The sequence below is a fragment of the Carassius carassius genome, chromosome 29, assembly GCF_963082965.1.
Source record: "Carassius carassius chromosome 29, fCarCar2.1, whole genome shotgun sequence".
Taxonomy (NCBI): Eukaryota; Metazoa; Chordata; class Actinopteri; order Cypriniformes; family Cyprinidae; genus Carassius; species Carassius carassius.
In genome coordinates this window covers 16,503,089-16,528,849 of record NC_081783.1, presented here as the reverse complement: position 1 = coordinate 16,528,849, position 25,761 = coordinate 16,503,089, and the positions used below count along the sequence as shown (strand labels likewise).

The 25,761-nt window shown below is 37.3% G+C and overlaps 1 protein-coding gene across 2 annotated transcripts in view; it reads right to left on the bottom strand.

Annotated features, from left to right (window-relative positions):
* Positions 1–25,761, bottom strand: part of LOC132109749 (PDZ and LIM domain protein 7) — a 35,555-nt gene that overhangs the window by 6,697 nt on the left and 3,097 nt on the right. For both annotated transcript variants that reach the window (XM_059516072.1, XM_059516073.1), the window contains exons 2-7: positions 25,577–25,675; positions 17,465–17,616; positions 14,067–14,097; positions 10,804–10,979; positions 1,383–1,443; positions 663–901 (exon numbers count right to left, since the gene is read on the bottom strand). In XM_059516072.1, the coding sequence (XP_059372055.1) occupies positions 663–901; positions 1,383–1,443; positions 10,804–10,979; positions 14,067–14,097; positions 17,465–17,616; positions 25,577–25,675 (758 nt within the window). The remainder of the gene's footprint in view (positions 1–662; positions 902–1,382; positions 1,444–10,803; positions 10,980–14,066; positions 14,098–17,464; positions 17,617–25,576; positions 25,676–25,761) is intronic.

Genomic DNA, 25,761 nt, shown 5'->3' with positions numbered 1-25,761 from the left:
ATGGTAAAAAGGGGGCATAATAAGTCTCAGGTGTCCCCAGAATGTGTATGTGACATTTTAGCTCAAAATACCCCACAGATAATTTATTATATTATTTTGAAAATGCCTATTATAAATGGAAGCAGAGGTTTCATGCCTGTCTCTTTAAATGCAAACGAGCTGCTGCTCCCCACCCCCTTTCCAGAATAGAGCACCTCATACTTGATAAAAACATCTGTTTTGGGTCTGATTATCATGTTTATTGCACTGAACGGCAACGATTAATTAATTATTTATTTATTTAAATTGCGATTAATCACATGATTTTCTGCGATTAATCACATTGGTATGCACAAAATTCAATAATGAATTCAAAAGTAGTGTATTCTGCTCAACATGTTGACCAATGGACTGGGGTTCTGGGGATTTTTGTGATGTTTTTATCAGCTGTTTTGACTCATTTTGACGGCACCCATTCACTGCAGAGGATCCATTGATGAGTAACTGGCTTAATGCTTCATTTCTCCAAATATGTTCTGATAAAAAAACAAACTCATCTTGGATGTATTGAGAGAGAGTAAACTGTCAGCAAATGTTTATTTCTGGGTGGACCATTTCTTTAACTGCAAATTTTGAGTCAGTGCTGAAGTCTGACTCCAGAGGCGGTAGAGTTCTAGCCGTACCTAATGATCTTGTTGCATGCGGCGCAGAGCGGTGTGCGGCCGCTGGAGTCGGCGGGGTTCTGCTGTGCTGCCTGCATGATAGAGCTGCGGTTCTGCATGGGAGTGGGTTGGACCGGCTTTTGGTGCTGTGTGACCACTGTGCTGGTCTTGTCTGGATGGTAACGGTCTGCGAAACCGGGATCCGTCACCCATGGCGGCCGGCAGGCTGGACCAGAATTCGTTGGTGCTTCAACTGGCGCAAAAAAAAGGATAATGAAACTCAATACATGTATTTTTCCAGTACTTCCTCACTATGGGCCAACAGAGACCTGTTACAAGTGTGTACATTTATAGGCTGCTATTAAAACCAGTGCAGTTGTAGTCTAAAATGGCTTGATTTTATCCAGGGACCAACCTATAACACAAAGACATCTATCGAGATGCTGCTAATACCATGAGAGGAGAGCATTAGGAGTGGCTCATGGTTTAATTCAGCTTATATAAACCACATCTCAAGAGCATGATAATTGACTCATATTATTATCATTGACTATAAACACATCAGTGCCACTTATGTCTTACTTTACCAATTAACAACAGGCCTGTCTGAGCCAGCCGGGCCGCTCCATGAACAAGTCTGTTTTATGGGAGTTAAGTCCTCCCCGTGGGAGCGAGTCTGGGCCGTGAGTCAGTGTGTACTGTGAGAGTCAATCTATTCTGTCTGTTCTAAGTGTACTTACCTTCAACTTCATCAGGTTTGTCTGCTGGCTTGGACTTGGCAGGACTGGGAGTTACTCCGTGACTGTAGAAAGAAAATTTCCCTTCAGTACACATGCCTTGACAAAACGGCTTTAGCCAATGAAAATGTTAATAAGCTACACAGCACAACCTCTGACATCTACATCCTGGACAGAAATTACACTCCTTAACAAAGAGATACTTCATGCCATGTATTTAGATGCAAGTTAAAATACAAGATAGGTGTTTTTTTTTTTGTTGTTGCTTTAATTGTAAATAAAACATTACATGTAATGCATTTACTTTTTTTCTTTTCTTTTTTTTTATGAGAAATCTTATTTATAAAAATTTGGCATAACAAGAGCAACAATTTATAAATAAATAAAAATAAAAATGCTCATGGTGTTTTAACATTTTATACAGTTACTTGATTGTTCCAAAGGCTTGAAATCACTTCTAAAATTAGGCTACCCAATTATCTAGGTTTTTAAAAAAGCTTAAGAATCTTATTTTTAAATAAATATATATTTATAGCTTCCTTTAAGTTTTTTTTCTGTCATATGAAATCATTTTGTTATCTTGGGACCCCCTTGGAAGAGTTGTGACTGACCATGTGTGGTTTTAGCTTACTGTACATACTGCTCTAAAAAAAGTTGACTGTAGCATTTATGAGTTTTTCTTCATACATAACCAGAATTAAATGAACAAGTACATCCAGATCCTGTACTTCATCATAACTACTAGATCACACAAGAAGAACACATTCATGAGTTTACTGGGTTTGTGTATATGATTATGTGTGCATGTTGTTTAATGCCTTATCAAAATAATTAATGTCCTGAAGTTCCCTGGGCTTAAACATGTCATTCATTTATCCAAAGTAAACCAAACAAGTCTGTCTTGTGATTTATTTATTTTTATTGCCAAACACTGCTTTAAAATGATACCAGCTGGGCAAAGCAAGATACCGAACGATTAAATCTCTAGCTGAAAATTTGTACAAAATTAGAATCTATGCATACTGAATCCAAACAATGTCTAATTAATCTCTTATTTGCACAAATCCCAGTTTTAAAAACATCTGAGTTCTGTTCCAAATCCTAGTGTGCTGCCCACCAAGGCAATATTTTTAGGCACCATAGGCACAACCACAACAGGAAGTCTGTTCCAAACAGTAGGCTTGAAAATTACCCTCGTTTCTCACCTTGTTTTGGATGAAATCTACAGTAAATTTGCCAATCCCAGAATGCACTGCGCTAAATTTTGTCCAGAAGCTACAAAATTTGATCAAAATAAATCTGTTCAATCTATTTGAGAAATTCTACATAATACTTATGCAAAGCAATGCTAAGAATGTTTAGTTAGCTAAACTACCAAGATCTAAACCCATCATCTATCTGCTGAAAAACCAATCTAAACCAGGTTAAGTTAACCTGGGGTGAAATAAATATAGGTTAATTTAAAAAGGTTAGTCATTTTTACCATCCCTTCTCTAAACAACTACAAAACAGCAGTGCATAAAATGCTAAAAATGTTGAAATGAAGAAAAGAGAACAAGCATAGCTTGAAGGAAATAAAGGAGGACAGCAGAGTGTTTCACAATGTTTTATGTACTCAGAAACACGAGTCAACAGATTCTTTTATCTTATTGGAGACAGATCCAGAGGAAGAGCGATCAGATGACATCATAATAGTTAATTATGCTTAATTACAGTCAGGAAAAGAAAAGAAAAGAAAAGAAAAGAAAGTTGAGACAAATCACAAGGGGGGCTACACAACACAATCAGAAAGAAAAAAAGAGCAATAGTAACAGTCCCATGATGGATAACGCCACTGAACAACCACAAAAATAACAACAACAATAAAATAACATGATTTTCAGTTTGTAGAAAGGTACCACTTGAAAGAGACTATGTCACACCAACAGCATTCAGATATTCCTAACGGGAACTTGACTGTAGGGCTCAGTTTGCATGGTTTTTCCCATTATGCCTGCATTTGTTTTTGCTATTTTTAACTTGTACTTTTTATATTGATAGATTTTTTACTTTTTTTTCATTAACTTGACAACCCCCCCAATCCCCTTTTTTTTGTCCTGGTATAGCTGGGGTCGGTGTTCACCCATAGGTGGCACGCGGTGGTGCACTTGTATGTAGCGCGGCTGTATCTCAGCCACCTCGGCCGTCTGATGCCCGGGAGGCAGAGCTTTCAAGACTTGATGTTGAGGGCACGGGCAGATCTCTCGTGATGCCAGTCTCTCAGCCTGGCATAGCGGGGGCTCTGAATCTCAGAGAGGAACTTTTCCCTGCCATTTAGTGCACCAAAGAGGACAGGAAATTAAAAGAGCAGTGAGGGCAAAACAGAAGGAGAGAAAGACATGCCAGCACATACACAAAGACAAAAGAAGGGAATGAATATGAGGTTGAGAGAACAGCAAAACAGAAAGAAGAAGGAATAAAAGATGCAACATATGCAAGTAGTGATGAATTCAGAATTCAGTATCTGTAGATAACCAGGCCCAGACAGAATCTGCAGACTTTTTTCCCCTCAGGTTTTCGGTTTTGATTTTAATGAAAAACCTGCTAAATGGATTTGGAACAGAGAGTACTACACGCTTACTGGCGGCACAATCTAGTGAGCCAAAAGTTTTAAGGGCGTTTGCACACAAGAGAGAGTTTTGATGGAAAGTAATGCATAAGATGTTTTTTTAAGGGTGTGGAAAGAAATGATTTGGTATAAAATCAACTGGGAATATAGGAAAGTGCATTTTCGATCCAAATTCAATTTCATCCAAATTCTTTTGCTTTCATAGATTTTCAGAATGTTTTAGGTATCAAAGCTGTAAAATTCTCATTTCAACTTTAAACATTCATTGTGCTCAAAATGAAAATACACATTATATGTCTCTTATGCCCACCAAGGTGCATTAAAAAAAAAAACAGTAAAAAATAAAAGAAATTTAAAAAAAAAAAAAGAAAAGAAAATGTAATATTGTTAAAAATGATCACAATTTAAAAATAGAAAACTGCTATTTTTATATATTTTAAAATTTGATTTATTCAAAATTTTTATTAACAGTGTTGTTTTTCTTAATATTTTTGTGGGGAAATCTGAATTTTTTAAGGATTCTTTAAAAGAACAGCGTTTATTTAAAACAGAAATATTATGTAATATAATAAATACCTTTGCTGTCATTCTTGATCAGTTTAAAGCATCCTCCCTCAAAGTTTTAATTTCCTCTGAAAAATCTCACTGACTCTAAACTTTTGTATTTAAAAGTAAATTCCTCTGCTCTTTTGGCCTAATGGGATGGCAAAATTTCTCCTGGATTATAGGACTCCATAAACCCTTGCATTTGTCCTTCACATGAGGCATCATTCCCATCAAAAATCAATTAATTTGAATTGGAATCTGACACGCTGTAAACTATATTGATGAAACTGTATGTTACGCAAGAAAGGCATTTATATTCTGCAGAAATCTGAGGGCAGGACTCTGTGAAGGTCTGATTATAAGGCACACAGCACTCGGTGTATGAAGCTATACTGCAAATGCACAGATCAGACAACGGCTCATAATGTGGATCAAAGCATATTTTCAGCGTCTCTCCGCAGAGAGCTGAACACCGTGATCTCCTAATGAGGGTGCTAAAAGGTCAGAGCCAGCGATTTAATGCTTCAAACCACACTTCATTAGCAAGTTCACACAGTTCTTTACCTGGACCTTTTCATGTTCTCATCATCCGGGTCCTGCACTGAGGAAAGCAGGAGATACAGATCAGACCAACTGTTAGTCACAAACACAATATAAAATCCCCTGCCAATAACTGAACAACGCTACAAAACACTTGAAAACCGCTGCTTTTAAAGGGACTCCCAATCACCTTTTAACATGAGTCAATCCTGTGATATGTACAGATTCGGTACAGCAACAATGGTTGACTGAACTCCTCTTTCCTACCACTTACTCCAGAGCAAATCAAAGCCACTCAGGCTCTAGATCACATAAAGGAGAAAATCTCGGCCATAACCCTTTAAGCTACAGATAGACGATATTTCCCACTTCTTTATGATCCCACTCTTAATATCAGATCAGCGGTTGTGTCCTCTAGGACATGATTTCATGCCCTCCTACTCAGATTAGTCCCTGCCACTAAGTAAAGATGGGATTTAGGAAAGGGAGTTTTTTTAAGGAACTTAGGAACAGGGCTGGGAGCTACAACTGTATTTACTGTGCTGCTAAAAATGTGTCAACCGGTTTATACCACAGTAAATATACAACGCAATTGTAAAAAAATCTGACACAAAGTCAAAAAAATAAAGATTACTTTGACAACTTCACTGAGTAGTTTTTTTCTTAGCAATGTGTCGCTTCTTCCCTTAAAGGAGCTCTAAGCGATGCCAGGAGTCGTAACTTCTTGTTGACGTTCAAATTGTTGTCAAACAAAACGGAGGCTAGCTAGACCCTCCCTCCTCCTCCCTCCAAACCCCACCCCCAAATCTTTCTTGTCGGTTATTGGCTGGAACAGTTTGTTATGTTTTGTGATGCGGGTGAGCCCAGTTTGTTTTTCTTGTTGTTTGTGGAGGCTGTGGTGTCTAGAGAGACCCCGTTTTTTTACAGTGTGTTCAGGGGACAAGCAGCTAGCGGATAGCGAAGAGATGTTTGCTGGATGTGACAAAAAATGTTTTAGCCTAAAAAATGTGTGACATCACTTAGAGCACCTTTAACTTTATGATGCATTAACATTAGTTAATCCAATTAACTAACAGTAACATGAAATTATAATGAATATCATTTTATACATTAACATTAGTTAATCCAATCAATTACAAGTAAAATGAAATGATGAATATAATTTCATACAGTAACATTAGTTATTCCAATTAACTAACAGTAACATGAAATTATAATGAATATCATTTTAGCATTAAAATGGTAAAGGTCATAGGTCTGCGTGAACCAGCTATTTTACAGTGACTTTAAATGTTACTCATTCATTATTTGAACTCGAGTATTAACCAAAAAAATAAAAAACAAAACATCTCATCACGAAGAAGCTTCTTTCGTTTGGTCACTTAAGTTCCAAATAAAAGGAGACAATAAAATAAACAAAACAAAACAAAAAATAAAATAAAGAAATAGGCTTCTTTTGGTTTGTGTCAATTAGGTTTTAAATAAAAGTAGACAATAAAAGTTAAATTAAATTTCTAGTTTCTAGATTGGTTTAAAAAATTAAAATGAAAAACCAAAATAACATTTAATTACAGGGCAAATAAATAAATAGTTGTGGTTGAATTTCTGGCACAAATAATGCCCTTGTGATATACCACAGTATGAACAGTTTTATCATGATTGAAGTTTTTGAAGTCCTAACTCCCACCCTTTCTTAAAAATGTCTTTTTCCACATTACTTCACAAAATACTGACTCTCTGAGAAATTATCTTTCCAAAGAAACCCGTTGACACAAATGAGCTTATGCAGAAAACCCCAAATGAGAAACACAACTGCTCTGAGAGGAGTATACGGTGCTGACAGGCTGCGGTCTGAACGTGTCTGACTTACTGAAGTCAGTGCCTGTGAGCTGGGCCAGGATTCGGAAAGAGCGAGACTGGGTGGTGCCGGTGCGTGGCTGCCAATCCTCCGTATCCTGGATCAGTCTCTTCTTACTGCGATCGTTGGGGATGAAGCAGGGCATGCTTTCCACCCGCAGACCGTGCCTGCAGACAGGAGCCCTTCATGACCTCTCTCATTCACCACAGTAGCACAGCACACCGCAAACAAAAAAGTTAAAGAAAATAAAATCAGCTTCACGTAATGTGTGCAGCACGGCAAGGGACAACTAAGCCAAACACAGTGAGGGAATGTGCAGTACATGATGATGATATAAAAAATTAAAATAAAAACCTGGGGTGCATGAATCCCCTTACAAAATCTTACCATGGTAACCAATGTTTCTGACCAAATACAACAGTTTGTATTATTGCAGGTATTGTTGCTGCTACACCAAGCTATCACAGATCTATTAATCTATTAGAGTAACTATATATATATATATATATATATTTATTATGCTGCAGAAACTATGATTAGCACAGTAAATTTTATAAGGTGATGTTTTAGCAATAGGGTTTTCAACCAGGAGGCCTGAAGTAAGGCTTTTAAAAATATTTTCTATTTATTTTCTATTCAATTTCCAATTGTTTAATAATAATTTTATTTCTAATTTTATTCAATTTAATTCTTTCTTAACTAAGAATGCTCATTATTTTTACACATTTCAATTATTCATGATTTAATTATAGCTATTAATATTAATTAAAAATTACATGTATACTTCTTTTTATTATTTACAGCAAAAATAACTACATTAAGTTAATAATGTAAAAATAAAAAAGTTAAAATAAAGTTAATAAAATAAAAAATACATACATAAGTAAATAAAAATATATTTTAAAGAATTAACCAAATAAATAAATAAAAAGTAACAATGTATATAAACAAATTTTCATTATTTTCTTTAAACATTTTATTTGTTAATTGTCTGCGTTTTTGTTCATTATAGTTATTAATTTGTATCAAATTGCTTAATAGTTTTTAATTGTATTACTTAATAATGAAATGCTAACAGTGCTCTGGCTGGTTTCCTTTTCCAGATTTCTAATCAAATTTACATTACATATTGTTGGCTCTCTATGCATTTGCAAAAAAGCATCTGCTAAACGTATAAATGTCAAAAATGACACAGACAATCATTACTAATTTTATCATTCAATTATTTAATGTAACAATGTTAATAGTCTTCATTAAAGTTATTTAACAGATAATAATAATTATTATTATTTAACTGAGGTACGTGAGCTGGCTGAGAGTCTGGTGAGGGTCTCTGGGTCTGTAAAGGCTGAAAACCCTGTTTTCACACATCAGATTCATAGCTACATGCACACAAAATAATAAATCAAAACACCCACGAAATGTGATTTCAGTTCAGGCTCCACATCAGTGCTTCATGCTCTATTGAAGTCACTCAGAGTGCACGACTACATTTGCTAATAGTTTCAAACGACCCATCAGCTAAAGTGCCATGTTTCAATACAGTTCAACTACCGAGTGAGAAAGCAATGAAACACGGTCTGATGTCGTCGAAAGCAAGAGTTTATTAGTGAGGTCAGCAGCAGGTCTACGCTCTTTCAGCAACAAGCCACAAGCATTCAGCACGTACTTCCCCTCAGGGTACAACTCCTCACAGAAGACTTCTCCTCTAATGAACGGCAGAGTGAAGGAAGACAGAAAAAAACAGGATGAGGAACACAAATAACAATAGAGAGGAAGAGTGGGAGCAGAACAACAAAGAACACAAGTGTCCATTAAAGCAGCCTGGCTTTAGACTGAGAGAATGGAGGTCTGCGGTCTGAAATATCAACGCTGGAATAAAGCTGTACATTTACAATCCCTCAGTGAATAATTACAGAGCGAGACGCCAGCTTCGATGTGAGAAATCTGCCATCTCCTAAAGCCAGAGCTGCAATAATGCAGACTTGGGAATAGGGAAAGATACATTCAAATTAGGAAAAAAACATATGAAAAGGATAAAGGCCAAAAACGATAATTGCACACAATTCTCAAAACAGGAGGGAAATAAGGAAAGGCATTACTAACTTGTCAAGAACTTCCATCTGTAGAATGACAATAGAGATAAAGAGAAAGAGAGAGAATAGTTTAGGAATAAATCGCACAGAAATGCAGAGAAGAATCAACAGCATTTAGAAAGACAGGATACAGACACAAAGCAAACTGGGGAAAAAAAACACAGTGTGCTTTAAATAACACAATGGAAAACATGAGCAATCTATTCATTATTAAAAATTATAAAAACATAATTTATGTATTTTATTAATTTACATATATATTATCCACAACTAAAATATTTTTTTATTGGTTTTATATTTTAATTTCTTTTCAAATGTAATGGTTTCCAATAACTGCAAAATTGCAATTAGAAAAGAAAGAAAAAGAAATTGAATAATTTTTATTTAGTAAGGATGCATTAATTTGATCAAAGGTGACAGTAAAGACACTTATGTTACAACAAAAATCTATTTCAAATTTTTTTATTTTATTTATTTTAGTTTTCCCATTCAGATAATTCAGAAAAAAAGCATATTTAATTTGGCAAACATGGGTTTCATAATTAATTATAAGAACCACTATTATATGCATATATTTTACACACACACACATACAAATATCACCACACTAATAGAATATAATATTTGACTTTTAATTTGAACAAATTTTGTTGGTATCATTCCATCAAGACTGCAAGCAATAGTGCCCCTCAGTGAACAGTTGTAAAAACAAGCTTGTAGGTGTGCGGTGCTTTAAACATGCTCAGAATGCTGACGTGACTGAGATCTAAGAGATCACACACACACACACACAGTGCTAGATCGCAAACACACTCGCAACACTCCAGCAGCCGATCTCTGAGTCCCTCGCCTTTCCTCCTCTACACACTCCAAAACTTCAGAGCTTTCTACTCTGGATCTTAGCAGAAAATGTTCCCACAATCCAACTGAAGTTCAAGTCTTAGTTTTTTTTCACCTTTTGAATAAAACAAAGAGCACATCTATTTGAATAAAACATCTCCTTCATGCAATTTGTTTGTGAGGAAGCCTTTCCAAGTAAGGCTGTTAAGTAATTCGGCACCGGGGCCGTAACGGCACTTTGAGGGCTCAGCAGATTTTATGGGAGGGTCTCGACTCTATAAACAGCAGCAGACAACATCAAGTCCTGGCCTAAAGACAGATTTCAACCTTCTCGACCCGGACAGATCAAAACCTTAGACCTTCACAGACTCCTTCACGTGTTTACGTAAAAACCAGCACAATTTTCCTGCTTCCGACGCCACCGGACTTGACTGCTAACAGCTGTTGTTTTGATCATCTTAAATAAAAGTGCCCGTTAAAATTCAGGAAAAGGTGCAGAACGTCCCCGCAGAGGGATGGCAAAGAGGAAAACAGATGAAGACGGCCTGTTCGCATGGATCCCATAGCAGTCTGGTCACCGGGGTGGTGATGCAACCGCCTGTTCCAACAAGGAAAACAGACACAGCTGCTTAACGCCATGTTGTTTATTACAAGCACACACAACAAATCCAGAAAAACACCGAAGGCCAGACTCTTCAAGTCGCTCACCCCGAATCTCCTGCCTCACTATGTAGGAACGCAACACAGACTTAAACTTTCAGAGACACAATTCAGACAACGGCATCACTGCATCACCAGAAACACGCAGCCTTGGGAATGATGAGCTCATTATTGTGGAATAAGCGCATCAAGAACGTCCCGTGGCAATCAAAGCTTGTTTTAAAGATGGGATATGAGGCTAAGTCTCTGTCAGAGACCTAGCTGGCTGGTCACCTACCCATTGTGAGTCTGCGGCGAGTTGAAGTTAAGCTTGGGGGCATATGACACCGGCTTGATGACGGGCCCCTTGCTGGCATTGCCAGGGGCTGCAGAGAACGGCCGTGCCATCTTGTTTATGGCCGTGCTCGGTGCGAACGAGTACTTGGGCTGACTGGATGCAGGTGCGAGTGAATCCTGAGTGTGGAGAAAGACAGTGCAAAAGCAACACCATGCAGGTCAGATCATGCACACACATTAGTGGCAGCACTGGTAAATGCACAATCCCAGACACAGTTTTAAGGCTTAATCCTTGCCAAATGAGAGGATTGTCACAGCATAGTGAGAGTGGAGGGGGATTGTTTGAGAAGTGCAAACACACCCTGGACAAAAATATTTATCTTGAGAACAGGCCAAGGTACAGCTAAAAGCTCCTCCATTTCAGCTGCACTCTGCTTCTGACTGGGTTGAAAGTAAAACTATAACTGATATGACTAGGATTATAACAGGCACTGCTGCAGAGAGCCGTGCTATAGGCTTTTGCAGCCACATGAGGGCGCAGTGTCTCCCAATCTCATTTAGAGATTTGTTTCAGTTTTCATAATGAAATAATAATCTGAGTCACACATTTTTTTATTTAATTTTTTACCTTTACACAAAATAAAATAAATGTTTTTTACAAGTTAATTATTTTCATTTCAATAAATATATTTGCCATTTGTGTCAAATATAAAACTTAAAACAATTACATTGCATACATATATATATATATGTGTGTGTGTGTGTGTGTGTGTGTGTGTGTATAAAATACACACACACAATGTTTAACAAAATATTGTGAAAAATAAAAAATACATAAAATATTTAAAAAAAAAAAACCTTTATACAAATATAGTTACAAGTACAACCCGAATTCCGGAAAAGTTGGGACGTTTTTTAAATTTTAATAAAATGAAAACTAAAAGACTTTCAAATCACATGAGTCAATATTTTATTCACAATAGAACATAGATAACATAGCAAATGTTTAAACTGAGAAAGTTTACAATTTTATGCACAAAATGAGCTCATTTCAATTTTGATTTCTGCTACAGGTCTCAAAATAGTTGGGACGGGGCATGTTTACCATGGTGTAGCATCTCCTTTTCTTTTCAAAACAGTTTGAAGACGTCTGGGCATTGAGGCTATGAGTTGCTGGAGTTTTGCTGTTGGAATTTGGTCCCATTCTTGCCTTATATAGATTTCCAGCTGCTGAAGAGTTCGTGGTCGTCTTTGACGTATTTTTCGTTTAATGATGCGCCAAATGTTCTCTATAGGTGAAAGATCTGGACTGCAGGCAGGCCAGGTTAGCACCCGGACTCTTCTACGACGAAGCCATGCTGTTGTTATAGCTGCAGTATGTGGTTTTGCATTGTCCTGCTGAAATAAACAAGGCCTTCCCTGAAATAGACGTTGTTTGGAGGGAAGCATATGTTGCTCTAAAACCTTTATATACCTTTCAGCATTCACAGAGCCTTCCAAAACATGCAAGCTAACCATACCGTATGCACTTATGCACCCCCATACCATCAGAGATGTTGGCTTTTGAACTGAACGCTGATAACATGTTGGAAGGTCTCCCTCCTCTTTAGCCCGGAGGACACGGAGTCCGTGATTTCCAACAAGAATGTCAAATTTGGACTCGTCTGACCATAAAACACTATTCCACTTTGAAATAGTCCATTTTAAATGAGCCTTGGCCCACAGGACACGACGGCGCTTCTGGACCATGTTCACATATGGCTTCCTTTTTGCATGATAGAGCTTTAGTTGGCATCTGCTGATGGCACGGCGGATTGTGTTTACCGACAGTGGTTTCTGAAAGTATTCCTGGGCCCATTTAGTGATGTCATTGACACAATCATGCCGATGAGTGATGCAGTGTCGTCTGAGAGCCCGAAGACCACAGGCATCCAATAAAGGTCTCCGGCCTTGTCCCTTACGCACAGAGATTTCTCCAGTTTCTCTGAATCTTTTGATGATGTTATGCACTGTAGATGATGAGATTTGCAAAGCCTTTGCAATTTGATGTTGAGGAACATTGTTTTTAAAGTTTTCCACAATTTTTTTACGCAGTCTTTCACAGATTGGAGAGCCTCTGCCCATCTTTACTTCTGAGAGACTCTGCTTCTCTAAGACAAAGCTTTTATAGCTAATCATGTTACAGACCTGATATCAATTAACTTAATTAATCACTAGATGTTCTCCCAGCTGAATCTTTTCAAAACTGCTTGCTTTTTTAGCCATTTGTTGCCCCCGTGCCAACTTTTTTGAGATCTGTAGCAGGCATTAAATTTTAAATGAGCTAATTAAGTGGATAAAAGTGTAAAATTTCTCAGTTAAAACATTTGCTACGTTATCTATGTTCTATTGTGAATAAAATATTGGCTCATGTGATTTGAAATTCCTTTAGTTTTCATTTTATTAACATTTAAAAAACGTCCCAACTTTTCCGGAATTCGGGTTGTAGAAATTCTATAGTTAAAAATATAAATGTAAAAGCTGTAAATTTATTAACTTTTTCTGTTATAGTATGCACACATGGCCCTACTGGGAAATGCGGATTCAGTCTGGGTTTGTGCATTCTGTGGCGATGCATATTCAACCAAAAATTGTTGAAGGAAAGTTTAAACAAGACCAAAAGCACGATGTTGAACATTTGAATCAGACAGGCAAACAGACAAACCACCCAAACTTCCGCAATACACTGCAACCAGCACATGAAAGCCAAAAGAGCCATGAAACTTACATGAGAATGAGTTATGAATGAGCTATGAAAGCTGTGAAATCAACACTAGTTGAAAGCTGAAATGAGTATGTGCTTGGGAATTAACTTCGATATTATTTGGGGACAAAGTTATTCCAAGAAATAAGTTAAATCTAAGAAAAAAAAAACTTAATTTAGGAAGTCCAAGGATGTCCTCAAAGATAAAAAACAAAATTATCATATATAAATAGTAAAATATGTACTCTATATATTAATTCATTCTAAAAGTGAAAAAGTTTTCTTTCAGGGGCTATATTTAATATATAATGACCTTACATAAAAACAAAAACATCTATGGCAAGAGCTTTAGATAGCTAGTGTGTGTTTGTGTGTTTGCTCAGTTCTGAAGTAATCAAAGCAGCTGAGAACTTGGGAACCACTATAAAGGGGTTTCTTCTGATATCAGGAGCTGGTTAAGTGGGTCTTGCGAAAGCTTCGCAGTTCTGTCCGACACCAGAGAAAAAGGGCAGCTGTCTTACCTTCTGCTCTCCTCCAGCAGGATTAAAAGCTCTGCAGAGAGAGAAGCAGAGAAAGAATTTGCTAAAGCTCATTCATAAAAATGACTCTCTTTCACTGCAATGCTTAAAATGTTAACCAAGGACAGTCTAATGGACAGACAGATATTTTTTTCCAAACACAACAAGACTCATGGGAATTAAATCGGTTCTTTCTGGCTCCAAATCCCATTTTGTCAGTCTGAAAGGAATGTCGCAGCTGTAAGTGTGAATTAATACCTGATGGTTTCCAAATGATTTTGAACTGACACGTGTGACTCAAACATGTGGAATAGCAATGTATCAGATTTAAAAAAAAAAAAATCTGGTTAATGAAGTCATAAACACTCAAAACAGATCTTAAAAACACCTTTTCCAACTATGCTTTTACTTTTTTTTTTTATCTGGCGCAAAACATTAACATTAACATTTAACAAAAACATTTCAAAAGCTACTTTGAAGTACCCTTAAGCGTCACATTAAAAGACCACTGATACATGAACATGATAATCATACAATCACACTGTTAAATAAAAAAAAAGGTGTTGTTTGTTGTGCTCCAAATATCAAAGCACCGTGGTATTAACATCCAATATCATCACTGTCCTCAAGATGAGCACTGTATTCAAGAACTTCTGGCCTAAACTGGACCGTCTAGTAAAGAGTTGCATTTCATCTGTGACCTCCACATGAGTCTGAATTTCCTGTGCGTATACACCACTTCCTGTGTCAGGCATGGTGTCCTTTTGCACAGTGGCCTGCTTACAGATAGCCGTTTAGAGAGAAAATGTAGAAAAAAAATAGCACAACAAGGCTGTTTTACAAGAGTTATATATTACAGGAAATGCCAGAGGAAATGAACAGTGTCCAGTGCAACTGACAAATATATATATATATATATATATACACACTGACAGCTGCAATATATATCTGAACTGTATATTCTATTTTCAAATCGGTTTTCCTGCAAGGTAGGTAGGAAGGTAAACAAACAAATATATAAAGCTTGCAATGTTTTCCTAAAATTCATTATACCAGCTTTTCTTTGCTTTGTATGCAAAGATGAAATTTTCACAGACAAAAGCAAGTTATTGCATTTTGACAAAATTACAACAACATCGAGACAAATCAATTCTGATCTCAAATTAAACTTAACGCTTTAAAACAAACACTGACCAAAAGCACACAAGAAGGGCAAACCAGGACAACAGTCTAAAGCAACAAAGCTAAAAAGAGACTGTGTTTCAAATAAACCACAATTGAAGAGGTTGCCCAAATGGCTATCAAAGGCCATGTAAACCAAAACTACACCACCCTCTGTAATAAAAGTATACTCCGGAATAAATACAGACATGCTCAGACGTTTGTCTTCAAGCATGCCTTTACATGGGAAGCAAACATTGTAATTTATCAGACAGACACACCGACATGTCTGACAACCAAAGCTTCCCAAAACAATAGTCAGGAAACTAGTCATCTATCAGCGTACTGGGCAAAGGGGTAATTATGAACTTTGACAAACAGATGTTTTCACAGTTATGTCACAACAAACTCCACAACGAAATGACATCATCTAACCATCGGCGATATGACTCATGAGGACACGCCCACTCTAATTCACTCCTCCAATCAGCTCATCCCGTCTCCCAGCATTCCAAAGATGTGGCCTGTGACAAAGAGCTGTCTACAGAATCGGAAAGTCTCTGCATCAGGAACACTTTATGACTGAACCGACCTCATTCATGTCCTCCCTCATTCCACAGCACTTTTTATAGAGAGAATCTCTATAAACTCTTTGACCTGAAACAGCCCTAAGTAATGACGGGGTATTTAATCTCATGAAGAAGTGTCAAGACGAAGTCATATTTCACCCTAAAAATGTATATAAATTTATAGAAATTAATTTAAAAAAAATCTGTAACATTGTGAAATATTATTGTAATTTCTAATATTGGTTTCCCATTTTAATATATTTTAAAATGAAATTTATTTCTGTGACGCAGTGCTGAATTTTCATTACCCTTTACTCCAGTCTTCAGTGTCACATGATCCTTCAGGAATTATTTAATATGCTGATTTATTATCAGTCTTTGAACAGTTGTGCTGCTTAAATCTTTTGTAAACCTGCGATAGGTTTGACAAATGTTTTGCGTATAATCACTGGAGTCATGCCTATATGAGCTAAACCCTGTTTTATCGATGGAGACACATTTCTCATAACTCAAGCACAAGTTTTTATCCCTCTTCACTTAAACAGGCCATTACTAACCGCTACAAGCGCTTACCTATGTGATGACATATAAATGATTCTCACACACCCAAAAAAGGAAGAATATCACATTCATAGCTGTGGTTTGGACCATTAAACAGGCTCTTCATCTTTTTCTGTTGATCATAAGGATGGCCTAATGACAGAGCAGGAAGAAGCGCATCGGTCACTCTGCAACTACGCTCATCTTTCCCATTACTCATCTCTTAGCCACAGACATTAGACTCTTTCCACCAGTAGCTTATGTTCTGTCTGAGGGCAGTAAGGTCCATTTGAAATGTTCCTCTTTTGGGCTTTTCCTTTCCGCAGTTACCCAAAAGGAGTGCAATGTAAGCGATTTCAGAATTGCATCCCAAAGCATTGGAGTTTTCCCATCTCCGTGCTGGAAAGCGAAGGTCAGCTCAAGTCACGGAGTTACCACTATGCTTCCAAATTATCTGCTCTACCTTTAGCCCAGGGTCGTCTAAGCCATCTGAGAGTTTTATTACGACACACTGAAAGATTTGTTCTATGCATTTAGTACCGTCTGCACAAAACAAGAGGCCCAAAGATCTAGAGGCCATTTAATTCTGCATAAATGCCACACAAGCTACCATGGCAAATTATCAGCATGGCACTACTGAAGCGGTGTTATACCAGTCTTGGAGCTTGTGTTAGGTTTGTTTAAGATGTGATCACTATTTCAATCTCTACGAAGAAAATAAATGGGATTTTTACTTCTGGGCTGGACTGTTGCACTCTATAAGCAATGTTTTCATCATTCTGAACAAATCATTAGTAACCCACCATAAACAGACTAACAAAATACTATTACCTATTTATTAACTAAAGTAAATAGTGTCTAACAAAATTAGTTTTTCTTCCAAAGTCCAGGAAACTGCTCTTTGAAGGCTCTTTGATATCATCACAGCTGTAAACGTCTGAGTATCTTTGTTTTGTTGATTCTAATGCACCACCGGTTGTAAAAGTCACAGTCTATCTTTCAAGAAGGTAATAAAAGGGTTAACAGTGATGTATTAACCAAAGAACTCAATTTCCTGTGAAGTCATCCTCTCTCCATGTGATACTGACACTCAAATGTGATAAGTGTGTGTGTGTGTGTGTGTGTGTGTACCTGCTCAAAGTGAGAGCGAGGGAGTCGCTTGCAGCTCTGATCTTATTCTGTGCCTCCACATGGGTCATCTCCTCTGCGTTGGCATCAGAGATGGACACCAACCAATCCCCAACACCCACTCCAGCATGGGCCGCCTTACCGCCTGGGGTCAGCTGAAACAGCCACAGAGAACAAACATTAGTCAGTCTGTATGTAATGAAGTTTCATGAGATGTCTAACTATAAACATTTTAAATCTGAACCAGATTTAATATTTTTTGAAGAAAGTGCAAGTGGTTATGAAAACATAAATGTATGATTTTAGCAGACGCTTTTATCCAAAGCAACTTACTAAGGCTAACATTTTTTACCTATCATATGTTCCCTGGGAATCGAACCCACAACCTTTTGCGCTGCTAACGCAATGCTCTACCACTGAGCCACAGGAACACAAACACAATACATGGGTTTTGTGAGTGGTTGCAAGGGTACTCTAAAATAAAGAATGTTTTAAAGCACATTGCCAATTGGTTTCTAAGTTGTTTTGGGTAGTTAAAAGGTGGTTTCTTAATGGCCAAAGCCAAAAGTGCTCACCCCCAAGTCTCTGTGACTATTCTGGTCTCAACACATGGCTCAAATTAGCTTGTTTTCTCATCTGTCAAGTGAAATTGACTATTAAAGTCTATAAAAAAATGGTTAATTGAAACAAATAAAAAAAAAAAAAAAAAAAAAATAATATATATATATATATATATATATGGATTAAAACTATAATACACTATAAATAATACCAAATGAACACTGGACAAATTATCAGGGTTTAAAACATGAGGTTAGCTTATTTCTTCTTCTAACCCCAAATATGAACTTATAGTGATGCCTGACTCAACACCATAATATGAATCTCTAAAAGCAATAAACTAATATATTTGACATCTAAAAGCTGCTGAATTTAGTATAATTGGACCCAGATTCTAAATGTGTCTAAATTCAGGGCTCTGTGTTTAAGTAGGCCATCAGCAAAAGAGAAGATTAGAAACATTTCTCGGAACCTGCAAACCCGTTCTTTTAAGTTCTTTGTCACTAGTTAATTAAGAAAATAACATTAATTTACAATCATTCAAAAGCACTTTAGTTTCATCAGCCTGAATAAATGACAAGCAACCACACCTCGAGCTGAGCTCCTCATCTATTCAATCCATGTCAACTCTAAAGCCACTGCAGAAAAAGAAGCAGCAACTTCCAATCAATCAAACTCAACCGCACAAGAACAAACACACCTGAGAGGAAGCAAAGTCTACAGCAAAAAGAACTCACAACATAATACTGTTGGTAAACCCTTCATCATAACAAAAAGCCAGTCTAAAATAACCCAGCACTTTAACGCAGCATTGACTTTTACAGTCTTACGGTGCAGCGTTTTCAGATAAGACCGACTTGGCAATGAAGTGAGCCACAGCATATAAATCACTCAGAAAAAGGCCAAAGGCATCGCCCAAAAGGGAAAGGGAAGAGAATGTAGGGAAATATGCTTGTGCCGGTGTTACATGGAAATGAACATCCACATTTTGGAACATGGAAAATGTTCTACTGCTGTATGGGAAATGACGCTCTGTGTGTCAAGTCTAGGAACGCATGAGTCACATTCACATGTATGTCCCTGACTTATGTCAAAGAAGTCACAGATTTACGTTTATCGCTTGTTCATTTCTGGAACAGCAAAACCAAAATATGAACCTCCAAGTCAACCTGTGTCTGATGTCTTCCAGGAAAATAAGACTAGTGACAGTTTCATATTACTACAGAGCAAAGTCTGAACAACTTGAATGCCACACACTGATGATAAGGCACACAAGCCAGACCCAAGATCCTGCCAAACTGATCTGCCATATTAAATTTGTGAACATTCATTCCCAACCATGTGAGCTCTGCCAAGTTTTGGAGGAATGTTTTGACCTATTGTTGATCTGGCGAGCAGTTCAGCAAGATTTCTGTTGGCGATTAACATTTGAGGAAACTTTGCTCAAAACTCCCACGGAAACAGTAAATAGGAAAGGTTAGAGTTCTACCCTAAAGCTAAAAAGTGAGGTTCTTGACCCAATCAGGGAAGATATGTGTTAGCAATTGCTTTCATTTCAACTGCAGTTGCTCTTTTTTTTCTATGGCCATCAATGGAGAATGATGCTTTAGGAAACAGACGGTGTAGTTTCTACATCTACCAGTAGGGTTAACAAAACAATGCAAAACTTTGACCCTGTGGACTCCAACAGCATCACCACTTTTGGCAACAAATAAAAGCAACTCAAAATGTAAATGCTGTGCATCATTAAAAGCACTTAGTGTGTAATAACATCATAAGGCATTTGGTGGTAACACCCTAATAAGATCCAGCTTTTGCTGCTGGCATTTATTTGCATGCAATGCTGTATTCAACATCTGCCCTGGACATTTCAGACTCCCTATCCATTCTCCAAATTCTACCACATTTCCTGTCTTGGCCGCCTGCTATTCATTCACTTCAACAAACATTTACAAGTCTTCTCTGCTGAGCTCTGAATAGGAATCTGGAGTTGGACAGCACTGGGGAAAGAGAACAAAATATATTGTCCTGGAGCCTCTGCCCCTCAGCAGCCTGTTTGAGAAGCATTGTGATGTCGTCATGACATCATGAGGAAATGGCTGGGGTCTCAATAACAGTCCTCCACCAGGTGAAGCACTTTGGCAAGAATACAGGAAACAGACCAGACCAGCATGCTCAGTACTCATTTTCAATGGGATAGAGCAGTGTAACATCTTGCCTAACATGCATTTGTGATCTGTGGCAATCAATCAATCAATAAATATAATGTTAAAAAATGCGGGTGATGATTTGTATTATAATTATTAAAATGAATTGATGAATTAATTTATTCTTCATTTTTAGAAGCACTAATCACTATCAGAGAAGCAAACACATGGAGAAATATGGGCACAGCAGAAAAAAAAATAAAAGGTTGAGAGACAAAACAGAAGGAAAGAAGACAAGGGAAATGTGTGGTGGAGTATGCAGATAAAGCTGATGGACACGACCACCTGTGTTCCTGGCTCAAATTCAGATCCCAGCTGTTCCTTGACTTGAGTCTGGTGGCAGTAAAGTGCTGTGCTAAGGCCTTTTACAAGTCAAAGGGGGAAGAGTTGAGAAACCTTAGACCTTCTGACATCAATACACAGGCAACACAAGAAATTAAACTTGTATAAACAGCTAAAAACGAGGATGGCAGTCATAGATGTTCAAGGAAGGATGATATGGGTCACAATCAACAATAAAGCTCAACACACATTTCCCATGCATTTGCCAGAAATCTGATGCTAAATGGACTTTAAAATCATGGCCTATTACAAATTTTCTCCCTAAGACTTGCAGTGGCCAGTCCTTTTGTCCTTGATGGTGCCTACAGTTTATGTGGTGACCCTAAAGACCACCCTAGGTCAGTTTTAGGTGGTGACTCTAAAGAACACCTAAAACTGACCGTTAAAATCCTTGCAGCATTTCACTTTCCATTTCCTTATGGGGGGCTGTAAGACACTGGGCCTCAGAGCAATTGCGTCAGCTGATATGAGTGAGCCATAAATATCTTGGATGTAAGAGCCAAGCTTCAAACCAAACCGTCTTCAGAGGTCTCCTAGAGCAGCCACTGCTACGCCTGCTAACAAGCCCTCCAAAAGCAAATAAATAGGATATTGACAAACTTGTTAAACAAACTCTGATGATTTGGTCCACAGGCTAGAGACGCTGGGAATATGATGGAGTAAATCCAGTATTGTTTTTAATGCAATAGTTCTGCCAAAAGTGAAAGTTATATCATCGTTTACTTACTCCTATGTTTTAACCATATACTCTTTTTATTTATTTTTTTCCTTGGGAAACACAAAAGCAAATATTTTTTTTAAAGGATCATCTTAATGACAGTTCATGGTAGTGAGCTATCACACAAAACAAACAACAAACAATATACCATATTCATGTGCTATATTCAAAGAGGAATAGTCAAAAATGTGCAACAGTGACGTGCCATTTTAAAAAATCTGAATATGAACTTCTGGAGTCAATAATTACACTTTCTTGACAGCCATTGTAATCTTGAAAATAAAATATATTAAATATTAAAGCAAGGTATACTGTAAATTAAATTGATAAAAGATAAAGATATTGTTACAAAAAAAAAAAAAAAAAATCAAACAAAATATTTCCTTATAAACTCTTAATTTATCAAGTATCCTAAAAATCATGTGGGTTTCTTCCCGCAAAAACATTATTGAGCAGTATCAGCACTGATCATAATAAGGAATGCTTCTTGAGCATCAAATATAATAGGATCATGTGACACCGAAGACCAAAGTCTTCAGCTTTGCCATCACAGGAATAAATAACATTTTAAAATATATTAAAATAGTAAATTTATTTTAAATTGAAATTGAACATAAAAGACTTCTTTCTGAACCAAGTCATCAGCATTTAAGGTCTGTTTTTCTTCAAGAAAATACTTTTAACTCTTACATCTAAATTGGATTAAGTCAACTTTTAAAAGCACACTAGCATGTAGATGGCCTAAAAGTGAACAGATAATGACTAAAAGCCACGAAACTCCAAATTTAATTGAATGGGGTCTCTCTAACCTCCAGAGTAAAATGCACAAAGTAATAAATGTCTCAAGGGAGCAGACCGGCCTCAGTTTGGCTTAACGTCACAAAGCTGGAGTCCCCAGGAACAAATCACACAAAAAAAAAAAAAAAAAACTCAAACTGTGCTCTAATCTTCTAAAGATTACATCATATATAATTTTCTAATTGCAGTTGAGTTTAATTTCAGCTGAATGGCATGTTGCCTGCTAATGCAAACCAGATGGACATCCACCGATGCAAATACAAAAATCACAACATTTGTAAACTGAAATGATTATGGCTTTCATAGCTAGTACACAGAGATCCATCCATCTCGATGCGCGTCATCTGTAGGTTTCGCTTTCATTGATTTCATCAGGAAAGTATACCCTTGAGGTCCAAGAACCATCTGGTTTTGGGAATGATTTGAGACATTAATGGATAGTGGGTGCAAAAGTAGACAAAGGGCCACTCTGTTGCCAGGAATAGGAAAGCAGCGTTAAAATCCCAGGAATGCTGAAGAAATGTGCCGATGTGTGCAACAGAAAGAAAACAAGAGGAGGAGGTGGAGGAAAGGAGGAATCAAGGAAAATGCTCTGAGAAATATTAAGGCCAATCCAGCTTCCAACTGCCATCATCTGATGAAATGAATCCCTACTTATGACACAGGAAAAACACAAATCACTAATGCTGCTAGACTGAATTAGTAATAGGAGACTGGAATGGTTTTTTTGTGCATTATGTGGTTTCTAGGATGTTACTAGGTGGTTACTTAATGGTCCTTAAAGTCCAAAGAGGTCAAACCAAAGATAGTTGTTGTTACAAATGTTGCACCTATGATTCATCTTCAAAACACACAATTTTCATGTTTAGATGATCTATCCCCTATCCCAATTGGATTTATGTGCATTTTTAGACAAAAGTCATTAATCAGATTGCTTAATAGCACCTATCCTCATATTTCATGCCTGTATAGTGCAAACGATGCAGGATGTTACATGACAAAGTTTAAAACACAAGATTAGTGGTTTGTTCAAATCCTTAGTAAGCACCAGCACCACTAATTATTATGTATAACAGCAAACGTTCAAGCTGTCCCTATAAATAAACCACTGTTCCATTTCATCACTCTCCTGTTTGAATGGCCGGTCTTATGCGCCTAAGCCCATAAAACCTCACTCTTTAACCTCTTTGTTCTCCCACTGAGGAGAAGGGGGGAAAAACAGACCACCCGTCTTCAAATTATTCTACTTTTGAACCTGTGGACAGAGCATATCTTTACATCATGACCTGTTTAGACCCAGCGTGATTTAACACTGCATAACTCAACAGTTCAGAACTGTAAGAAGAGGGCGTAGACTTCTGTCAAGAAGAATTAACCACCACCCTTCATACAAGACTAATAAATCACCTTTAACAGTATTGTGTAATCTCAAACGACAGAACAAACACACCTAATGATTCACCTCCTGTCACGCTAATGACTCGCTGGTGTCAACCTGAACACGGGAAGACGTCTGGCTGGAACGTTCTTTAGAAAATTCATTTTCACGTCTGTCGAGAGGTGAAGGCGTCTGAGGAATGAAGTGTTTATTTCACTAACCTATCGCACGTGCCAATGTAGGTCAGGTGATTACTATTAAGGTAATAAACAGTGATAACATGCAAGTTCGGTGCTTTGCAATTGAGATTGTGGCCTTACATAGAGAGCCACTGAACTATAAAGAGAATAACTGATCCATCTGAATGGACTTTTTCTGAAGCTCTGTTCCTGCAGTTTACTCTTAAAAATTAAGCCTATCGTCTGATTTTTAAACAATAGGCATAATTTTTGCCATGCTAGCTCTAGCGTGAGAAAATGCCGGTATCGGTTAAATCCTGTAATGAAATCATTCTTCATAAACACAAGATCCTGCACGGTGCTTTATGAGAAACTAAATCAGGTTAAGAATGACACGCACAGACACGCTCCTGCTATTGCATAACATCTGGCAGCAGCAGGCAGCTTTATGACCGGCTCTAAACTGACGGATGAAGTCACCATTTTGACTGAAGGGAGTGTTAGTGCAAGTCATCAGCGCCGACAGACGTCTGAGAGCTGAACAGATGTATGCAGCTGCAGGTTATTCTGCCATGTCAGACAAAGAGTTGTAAAGTCTGGCAAAGCTAAAAACACAGAGAATCTAGCTGATATTGTTTCCTTGACATTTCGAAGCTGATATTCACACAAAAGAATTAAAAAACTCAATATTTAGTAAAAATGAATGAATCCAGAAAACATCCATTACCAATGACCAAAGCTGTCAGGACATTTTGAAACTTTAATGCTACTTCTGGTGACTTCTTCAGCCAAGTGGGAATAGTTACTCATCTCAAAATGGCAAAAAAAAAAGCCAAACAATCAATATCAATTATTATGTAGAAGCATATGCTGATAAAGAAAAAGACACATTACTTGAAAATCAGAAAAAAATAAAATAAAAAAAAATAATATATATATATATTTATATTTTATATATATATAAATTTTTTTTTTTTTTATGCGTGTTGATATATATATATATATATATATCAACACGCATAAAAAATCTAACGTTCATACAGGAAGATAAAACACTTGGTATAGATGAAGTATGCAATTTCTGCCACACTAGAAATCTCTTTCCTTCTAACTACAGGTCAAGACCTTACAAGTCTGCAATAATATTTCCAAATGTTCACTAAATATTGATAACAGTGGAACATCATGTGACCACAGCTGGCTGATGATGCTTCTGGGAAACACCTGGACAGAATTTCTTCAGAATCGAAACCAAGGCCTCATTATTTGTCCCTATGGTATTCATATACAGTACAAATGAAATGACCTTTCAGGTCCACAAACGCACTAGCTACCAGAGCTTGTGTATATCACAAACAACACTGCTCATATAAGGAATGGAAATTCTGCGTCTGGACCTGATCTGTTCAATATGCTCCATTCGAGGTACTATTAAGCCAGGATTCAATGACCTTAAAGAGAGAACAACGCATGCGGGAAACTAAACAAAGCATAACATATCCTTGTGAGGAGACATTTGAATGGAGTTTTGAAGCAGCCCTTTTCTTACGGCATTGATATCAAGCGCTGACATGTTTCTGAAGGAATGCAAGTGTTGAAATAGACCTCACGAAACACTGAGCACACTTTTCTCATTAACTCTTATTGCATTTCCTTATGAGGTTGCGTTTGATGCTTTTCTGTGTGCAGAGGCGGCAACGTAAACCGAAACAGAATTGGTGCAAACTTCATTATGAGGATGAAAACACCTTGAGTGAGCGATGGGTTCACGCTATCTAAATGAAATCTGCGAAACGCCTTGTTCATTTGTCAAACTGAAAAGTTAAAGGGAACAAATGAGATGAAAACATCATTTATAAGCAGCTTACAGCTTAAGCTGTAAACAAAACATTCCTATTACCCATCGCTACATCCAAGATGGAGGTCACTTACCCTGGACACGGTCAGGGGCATGTTGAAGTCCTTGCCTCCCTGAAGCCGAAAACCCCAGGGAGCAGGTCCGTTGAGCGTTACACTATATATATTCATTGCCTGAAGAGAAAACAAACACAAAAGAAAGATTATAGTCACAGTAATAATATTATAAGTTCAGAGCTCCTAGCAAAGCTGAAACCAGA